This window comes from Pelodiscus sinensis, chromosome 5 (assembly GCF_052426305.1).
Source record: "Pelodiscus sinensis isolate ZL-2025 chromosome 5, ASM5242630v1, whole genome shotgun sequence".
Taxonomy (NCBI): domain Eukaryota; kingdom Metazoa; phylum Chordata; order Testudines; family Trionychidae; genus Pelodiscus; species Pelodiscus sinensis.
Genome location: NC_143056.1, coordinates 60,750,788 through 60,760,327, shown reverse-complemented (window position 1 = coordinate 60,760,327; position 9,540 = coordinate 60,750,788). Strand labels below are relative to the sequence as shown.

Below are 9,540 nucleotides of genomic sequence, written 5' to 3'. Positions count from 1 at the left end.
GCCCAAGTCTCTGGGAAAAAAAAAAGGACTTCCCAGTTTACATTATTCCCATACCAACCAAAGATTTCTTTCAATCCAATGACTCTGGCTCCCCTTTGAGATAACAGCTTATTCAAATAGCATTTTTTCAAACATATTAGTCCCCCTCTCATAGCAGTGGTTCCCAACCTTTCAAGCAGATGGACCCATTTTTAATCTGTTAAAAATTGTACCCCTCGCCCCCAGGGGAGAGGTGGGAATTATGTCCCTTGGCCTGTGCTGCTTCCTCAGCTCCTGCCCCTTCTGTCCTCTGTCCATCCATGGAGGATACGGTGGGAGCACTCTTGTGGCTAAAGGCAGCTTCTGCCCTGGCACTCCACCCTTGGTCAGGTATGGAGCTCTGGGGGAAAAAAAAGAAAAGGAAAAGGAAATATCGGGCCTACCGTGGGATTGGGAGTGGGGAGAGGGCTGGAGCGTAAATGGAAGTGCAGCTGATGGTGAGAGGATGGATGATACCTCCTGGGGTATCAAGAGCCCATTCCGAAGGCGGGAAGCAGAGTGTGTGTGGCTGGTCATGAATAGCGATCCCTGAGCGAAGATCGCCTGGCAGAATGTCTCAGTCTTGTGGTAGGCCCGATCCTTAATTTTTTCCCTTTCCTAAACTTTCCACGGACCCTCTACAGAACTGTAATGGACCTCCAGGGGTCCACAAGTTGGGAACTACTGCCCTATAAGTTAATAGTAGTAGTCCTAAAATTCTGCAACATTTGTATTTTTAGAATTAAAAACAGAATATTTCTATTGACACTCCAATGGCTGATGATTGTAGTATTTTCATTTTGTGGAGTTATGATAGCCACAGGCTATGGAGATAAATATGCTCATGTTTATTGCCTAACCACCAACTCTGCTCAGACAGTGAAGGTTTTTATGGGGTACACTGCAAAGATGTTTCATGTAAGGTGGTCTCTTCTGAGAAAAGGAATCCTCTGCAGTTGTTCTGAAAATGGATGTGTATTCTTGGATTCTGAGATACTTAAGGTCTCAAATTTCACTGGTGCTGGCACTATAAAAAAACAAACCAACACTACTTCTGTTGTGCCTATAAATAACATTTAATGTCCACACTGTGTCCCTACTTTCTCCACACTATAGATTCTGGCTTGGTTCCATGCCTATATAGCTGTGCTAATATTCTGAGATAGCCATGTCACAGATACAAGACTACAATAATCTATACTCTGCCCAGACAGTGGAGTCAATGACTGTCTCCTACCATTTAGGATTATAGCAACTCACATTGCATCCAGGACCTTTTGAATGGACAAAATATGGGTCCCTTGTGTGACTATCTAGAGTATGATTGACTGAATATTATCTGTAGAGTAGCATTACAGATGACAGCTGTGAATAAGAAATGGATCATCATGCACAGGAATAATTCTCCAAAAGGTAATTAGAAGAGAAGAATAACCTCTTCTGACTCCCAATCACTTCCCACCAGGTATCCAAAATACTTTTGGGAAAGGTCATGAGATCAGAGCCTGTCCCTATGTCTTCCCAACAACAGGTGTGTATGGATTACTATAGCTCTAGTGTAACAAACTCCTTGGCCTCTCGGAGAGCAAGGATGTATAGCAGGGGTGGTGTTAAGATTAAAATCCTAAATAGTTAAATGTTCAATTTGTAATGTAATTGTCGAAGCAAAAACACGCTCCTCTGTGTTTAGGCAGCTAACAAACAGCTTTATTAATTAATAAAGCACAGCATGAGCCAAACGTGGTCACAGCAGAGCTGGGCCCAGTAAGGCTGCTAATGCAATCAATCCTAGTATCTTTATACCCTTAGCCAAACAGTCTGATGTCAGGGCATCCAATTACAGAAATCCTCAATTAACTTTGGAAAAACAAAGCCTTATCAACAAGATGGCGGACAGGTACGAGGGAGTACATCTCCTGTCCCAACCAGCCCAATTAACACATACCAATAGCCCATCCTGTAGGCCTCTTCTCACGGGGTGACAGAAAGTTCACTCTGGTCTACGTGCTTGAGAGAAAAGCTGAAATGGTTTCTGATATACAAGATGGCTTCTAGCTAAATATGAAAATGGTTTCTACAGCTTCTACAACTGTTTGGTTTGTGATGTGCCCCTGTTAAAATCAAAATGGAAGAACAGTCATCCATTTTGTAAATCAAAATGGAAGACAAACCACTTGCTCTGGGACTGCCAGACCATGATTTTCCCGCTTTCTGGCAGAAAGGAGGGAAACAAGTTCCAGTTCAAACTGGTTTTACCTCATAAGTACATCCTACAGGGTATCTCTAGCAGGGATGGACTCTGTAGGGTCTTTCTGGCAGGGGTGGATGCTATGGGGTCTCCCTCACAGGGGTCTCCCATCTCAGAGGGCATAAAAGGCCAATAGCCAGACATTTCACGGCTGCCCATCCTAGAGGCAGGGTTTTTCTCTACAGGTCATCAGACTCCATAACAAGACAGCTGCTGCAGCCATAGGAAGACCCCATCACCAGGTACCCTGACCTTCAGCGCTGAAGAGGACTACAAGGGCTCTCCGCTGTGCTCCTCTCTCAAAACTCTCGGTGAGCTGAGAGACTGAGGTCCTGAGCAGCCTTCTGGGATCTATCAAGGAGGTTGCTATAAACTTTAGTTATACTTACCATACAAATGGAACCGATTACTGTACCATTCATTATTTGTTGTTTCTTATTATTACCTACTAAATCCCCTATTTTGTAAATTTACTCTTAATAAATTGGTTATTGTTTGGTTCACATAAACTGTGTCCTTTGATTAATTAAAACACGCCACCAGACGATAGACGCTGGCTGTCACAGGACTCGAACAGAGGGTCTAGTATTATTAGAGGGGACTCCTCTACAGCCTTATCTTTTCTCCCACCTAACAACTGTCGACCAGGGCAGGACCCTGTGATTGGCAGGACTCCTGTGACCAAATTGACAGGTTCTCAGATTGGTTATTTTTTGGTACAGTAGTCAGTAAGGCCAAAAGGCTCTGGGAGTGATTACGGGAAAGGGCCCTGATTGCAAAGCAAAACATAGATACTGTGAGACCCAGGGAGTTTCAAGGCGGATAAAATCTGTATGTAGCTGGAGCCAGTAATGACAACCATTAACCTCATTCTTTTTCACTTTTTGGCCAAGATTCTGTCTCAGAAAGAGACTACTGGGTCTCATGAAGAGACTTGACTGTGGGAGTCTCGTGAGGAGACTATTGTGGGGACGGCATGGCCACCCCAGTGACAGGTGTTTACGGCTACCTGACATATCAGGGCCTAGCCGGAGAAAAACGTCTGTACGTTTTATTTTTCTAGCGGGTAGGGTAAGTCCCTTAGGAAAATTTTATCGATGATGGACCGGTTGTTCTCACTAAAAGGATGGGAAACGGGGTCAAATTATCTCTGGATTCACTGTGAATTTATTTGAGAAAAATCAGAATCCATGGAAGGAGGGTGCAATTTCTGGCCCTGATGCCCTACCCACTCCAGACCCTAATTAGCCTGGGGGCAGAGGATTGGAAGGGCCTCTGTGGCCAGGATCAACCTGCTTGGTAGGCTGGATCTGGCCTATGGAGGCCCTTTTGCTTACCCCTGGGGTGCGTTTAGACTGGCAAGATTAAAAACTTGCCAGCTGTCTATACTGGCTGCTTGAATTTGTGCAAGAGCACTGTCTTTGTAATGTACAAAATCAGTGCTTCTTGCGCAAATACTTTCACACTCCTGCTCAGGAAAAAGCCCTCTTGCGCAAGAATACTTGTGCAAGAGGGCCAGTGTAGACAGGGAAGAACTGTTTTGTGCAAAAAAAGCCTCGATGGCTAAAATGGTGATCGGGACTTTCTTGTGCAAAATCACGTCTAGAGTGGCCACGGATGCTTTTGCACAAAAGCACTTTTTGCGCAAAAGCATCCGTACCAATCTAGACGCGCTTCTGCGGAAATACTTTTAACAGAAAAACTTTTCCATTAAAAGTATTTCCGCAAAGTCATGCCAGTCTAGATGCAGCCCTGATGTATAGGGAGCTCATGAATAGAGCCCTGTGCAAATCTATATAGCCACGAGCCATGTCTGAGGATGGGAAGCAGGTACAAATTTTGTATCTTTGAGGGACTCTACTTTTGGTCTGATGAAATGAAAAAGGAAATTGATTTTGAGAACTCATGTTGAGTTTGCAAGGCTGACATAAAAGTTAAGCCCGTGTCAGTCGCTGCAGGATCAGGGCTTCAAAGAGTAATTTTTTAAAAGATCAGCTACTTTTAGCAAATTCACCTAAGATCACAGAGTGAAAAAGAATTATACAGAATAGTTAAGCAAGCTAAAACTAGTTGATTTGAACATACACATTTTACATTCTACTCTGGAAGGCTTTCTGAGAACACTTGAAATATGGGCCAACTCACCCTACTCACCAAGCCCACTGTCCAACTAAGTTAAATTGGCCCCACAAGTGAAAACCTAGATTCAGTACTTCTGTTTTGTGTGCAGAAACACGGCTTCTCTCCTTTAGCCAGCTAAAGCACTGATCACGCAGCAGCAGCTTTTCATGCAAAGGAAGGACAAAACGGGTATGAATCGCTTGTGAGTGAGTAAAGTGACGCTGGCAGAAACAATTCTCTGCACTTGCTCTGAAAAACCACTCACTTGGATTCTCCTCCTCCGGGCTGCGAGGCGCACGGGGCTTGTCCCCGCCCCGACGCGCTGCTGCTGCTGTGGCGGGCAGGCAGGGGCACCACAAAGATGACGGGGGCGTGGGCTCCGGCGGGGCGAGGCCCTTTGCCACCTCCCGCCCCGCCCCGCCCCTACTGGAGCAGGCACCGATTCTGATGGCGGGTGGCTGCGGCGGCCGCGTTTGGAGCCGGCAGAACAAAGGGACTCCTGGCCAGCCCCCAAAGGACCCAGCCACCTGGTGCTACTGCGCATGCTCGCATCGCCTCCCGGAGAGTCCTGTCGCTTCGTCACGAGCGGGTGCGGGGAGACGCCCCCTGCCTCAGCTGGGTGGCTAGAGGCAGCCTGCTCCAGACGGTGTTTCCCTCTCCTTTCCCCGGGAATGGTACCGCCTGTTCTGAGACGCCTGCAGGGAGAGCGTGCAAACAGAGAGGGGAGGGGAAGAGATAGTTCTCGCGAGAAGTAAGACCGCAGTGTTATTGGTTGGCATGGAAACGGCGGTCCCTGGCTGTGGGCGCAAGTGCGACTGGGCCGGGACCCCGCGCTGAGTCTGTTGTTTCCGAGCCGGTGGGTGCAGGGGCGTGGCCAGGCGCAGTTGGGGAGCCGCGCACGTTGCGGGGCTGACGGTCCTCTCGGCTCTGGTGCCCGCGGCAGGTCTGGGAGCGGAGGCCGGGGGGCTCCTCCCACAACTGCGCTCTCGTTGTGTCCCCTGTAGCGGGCGGGCAATAGCTTGTAGCAACCGGTGCAGTCTCCAGGGCAGGGGTGGGCAAAAGGGCCTCTGTGGGCCGGATTCGGCCCGCCAAGCGCATTGATCTGGCCCGTGGAAGCCCTGCCGCTTCCTCTGCCTCCGGGCCAATCCACCTGAGGAGGTGGTAGTGGGGGCGGGAAGCGCACAAAGTCTCCTCCCTCACTGCCCCCAACCTGCAGGAGTGCGCGGGCTGCTGGCAGGGCGGGAGAGGGCGGGAGGAGGCTTTTGTACGTCTCCCCCGCCCCCCCATTGGCGGGCAGTGCGGGAAGTCTCCTGCGGGACACAGCTCTTCTAAGCCCTGTGCACTCCTTGCAGGAACCACCAGCTGTTCAGAGCAGCTAGTGGTTCTCTCTTGGGGGATGAGAAGGCAAAGACTGCCTGCTTCCCCAGTCCACAGACCAATGGCATGGTGAAGCACTGAAGTGTCCTGGCTCCGCTTCTTCTGCCTGTGTTCCCGCCCATTGTGGGATGGCCCAGGGCCACTTCACAAATGTCTGAAGTGCGCCCCCTCCCCCCGCCGCGTCAAAAATGATTGCCCACTCCTGCACCAGGGGGAAGCTAACCAGGGCTGTGCATCCCACAGGGCAGGGGCTTCATGCTGCTGGGCCAGTGGTATGTAGGAAGTTGCTCCCTATCAGACTGAGCTACTTAAGGAGAATTTAGGGGCACTGAGCATGTACCACTGGAGCAGGGGGCTGGGTTTGCACCATCAGGAGTGCAAACCCAGCTCCCTACTCTGGTGGTACATGCTCAGTGCCCCAATGCACTCCTGATGTGCCCACACACAGGCTCAGAGGGTGCTGAAGGGGGCCATCAAAGGCGCTTGGTAGCACCACCACCCACTGCTAGCACTGTGAGGGAAGCATGACAGGGAGCCGAGGTTATAAGAGAGTGACCAATCTTTTATTAGAAATGTAGCCGTGTTAGTCTGGTGTAGCTGAAGCAAAATGCAGGACTATGTAGCACTTTAAAGACTAACAAGATGGTTTATTAGATGATGAGCTTTCGTGGGCTAGACCCACTTCCTCAGATCATTCTGGTGGTGAAAAAGATATGCAGTAGAGCTCTACAGAGCTCTTTTTCATATCTGAGAAAAGTACACAAATAATTTTTTTAAAAATTTTATATTTCCCACACCTGAAGAAGAGTGCTGTGTAGTTCAAGACCTGGTCTCTTGTATTGCCAGGAGCTAGTCCAATAAAATATATTGCCACAGGTGAATTTTATCTCTTACATCTATTAGCATATTTTTCAACAACCCAGAGAAATGTGTAAAATAGATCTTGTGTCATGTGGACTTATCTCAGTTTGGATGAATGGCTTGCACTTAGTCATATATGGAATTTCAGTCATTCTTTCCACATTTCTTGAAAAGGAACACATTTTATTGAAAAATCTTTGCAAAATATGAATTTTAGTGTTAAAAGTTTTCATTTTAGAGGGAGTTTTCTTTCTCTTCCCCCCTTCCTCCTTTGCTCCCCTTTTCCCCATTTGGTAATGGAAAAAGGGAGGAAAGATATTGAAAAATACAAGACCAAATGTTTGTTTTAGTGAAAAGTAGATATTTTTAAAAAATCCCCAACATGGCTATTTCTGGACTAAGTTTGAGAATTTTTTACCATTTCAGAAAAATATCTATAAAGAGTAATACGATATAAATGTTTCTCACATTAACTAGTTCAGGGCAATATATATCAAAGAGTACAGCCGGTCCCTGAGTTATGAACGCATAGATTTACAACCGTTCATATTTACGATCAACTAGGAAGTTGAAACCCGAGTTACGAACGAAATCTGCACTTACGAACTGCACGGCCGTACATCAGTGAATGTAATCGGGACCGGCTGTAGAAGGAAATTACGTGTGAGAAGTTGCGCAAGTTTATGGTGTACTTTTCACCTTTCTGTCTTCCATGCTCACTATCCTGTACTTCAGTGAAATTTGACTTTTCTTTTTTTTTCTATGCCCATTCTCTTGCTAAGTCCTATAATTTCTTCTTCTTTTAAAAAACTCCATATTTTTGCAGTAGCTGTGTCTTGTTTGGATTTTCTTTCCATATATTTTGCAAGGCATTTTGGGAGGACAGCATCTGAAGGTTTGGGAAAGCTTACCTGGGCTTGAAGTCTGTGCCATTGCTCATTTTCCCATAAATAATATTAAACAAGCCAAAATATAGGATGGGGAGCCAATTGATTGAATGATCAAAAACTTTGCAAATCGGAATAAATAAGTACTGTAACTTGCTCTTTTCTGTAATACCTGGATTATGTCTGTGCTTGTAAAAAGTTGTGTAAATGTAACATCTTCTATGTATGCTTTTAAATAATAATATTGTGGTACACTTTACACTGAGGTGAAAGTCATATTGTCCAATGCCTTTTGACAGTAATATGCATTTAACATCACTTTACTGGGATATGTCCTGTATATCCACTAAATGCTTCAATCTTGCTAATGAGCCAAGATTTACAATGGTTTATATTGGTATTTCATTTTGATGAGACCATTTTTTGGCCTGTCACTAACCTATTTAAAGTTTGGTTGAGTTTGGGATCCTGTAAAGGCTGCATAATTTCTTAGGGGTAGGACTTCTAGATTATTTGTTATCTAAGCCTTGTGGGTTTTTTTGTTTAATAAATAAGCTATTAAAATGTGATAGCATTTGGTGTTCTCTGTCCCTTTTAGATAACAATGGATATTACAAGGGGAAATTTGGATGAAATTTCAAGGCCTGCATCTAACTCAAGAATTCATCCTGTAAGCAAAGCTTTAAGTGCATCTTTGGAGGTTCTAACACCAGAGCCGTGCTTGTCAAAGGTAATTATAGGAGCTTTGGCAGATCACAACCTCTTTGCATCTTTTTTTCTCTTATCTATAAATGGAAAAGGATAGACCTTTGTAAAACATTTATAAAGTGCTTTGTGGAAGAAAACTGATATGTAAATGCTAGTGAGTATTATCACAGAAAGAAGATCTAATTTCAAAAATGTGAGTATGCAGGTCAATTCTTTGTATGCATTTAGATAATATCTGCTTGCTTTAATGATTTATACATGTCTTTACTCCTTTCCCTCTCTGTTAGCCTCGATCAGTGGTTCCCAAACTTTTCGGCATAACGCCCCCTTTTTGATTTTTGAGAAACCCTAACTCCCTCCCCCCCATAGCAGCAAACTTGTTGGGGGGGGGGGGGGGAGAAAGAAACACAAAAATAGCAGCAAAACTTGGGGGTGGGGGGGCAGGTAGAGCTGGGTAGCCTTGCGCCTCCCCGCCCCCCCGGAAAATTTCTTCACGCCTCCCAGTTTGGGAACCCATGGCCTAGATCATATTCTGTTTTGTGTACCACTAGTCAGATGTTAACTCAATTTTGCCCTCAATTAAACGTTTGCTACCACATTGATAACTGGAGGACTGCACAAATGTAACTTGGGACAGTGATTGTAATGGCTCATAGAGTACCCAGGACTGTGAATCACCTTGTTACCCCCTCCTCCCCAACTCTCCTACCTCCAGTGGGCGGGAGACTTTTTGTATTTAATTGAATATTAGCCTTTTTGCTACCCAAACAAAGTCATCTTGGCTATGACAGCCCTTACTTTGCCTTGCAGATTATAAATAGGTACACCCCAGTTCCTGAGCCCCTTTTCTGCATTTCCCTGGAGTGTCCAGACCCTTATCCTCTAAACACTCTCAGAAATATGAGATCTACTGGCCGTAAAGAAACAGTGTACACACCATCTTGAATGATTCAACTCAGGATCGGCTCTTTGTGTAATGTCACAGCACTTAAAGATACTGTGACCGTGTGCCCCCGCCCTCCGCCCGTCTCTGGGGGGGGGGGGGGGGGGAGAAGCGGTCACTCGACTCTCCGGAAGAGTTATCTAGTCTCGGGCGACGAGCCCGGTCGTGGTCCGGGTTTCCTCGGGAGGAGAGAGGGAAGGGGGGTCCGGGCCCGCCCTCACTCCCGGACCCCAGCCCAGGGCCCTGAGGACGGAGACTACCTGTAAGTCTCGGTCCAACTGGTGGGGGCGTGCCCCTAAACGCACCAGCCCACGGGCTATCTCGCCGCCCTGCCCTGGGCTGCTTCCTTCCTCTCTCCTACCCCGGCTCCAGGGTGT

At 46.6% G+C, this 9,540-nt stretch overlaps 1 protein-coding gene across 1 annotated transcript in view; it reads left to right on the top strand.

Moving 5' to 3' along the window:
• The first annotated feature begins 4,811 nt into the window (after window positions 1-4,811).
• Window positions 4,812-9,540, top strand: part of FSIP1 (fibrous sheath interacting protein 1) — a 195,800-nt gene continuing 191,071 nt past the window's right edge. The window contains exons 1-2 of the mRNA XM_089778464.1: window positions 4,812-5,138; window positions 8,111-8,242. Of these exons, the coding sequence (XP_089634590.1) occupies window positions 8,117-8,242 (126 nt within the window). The 5' untranslated portion in view covers window positions 4,812-5,138; window positions 8,111-8,116. The remainder of the gene's footprint in view (window positions 5,139-8,110; window positions 8,243-9,540) is intronic.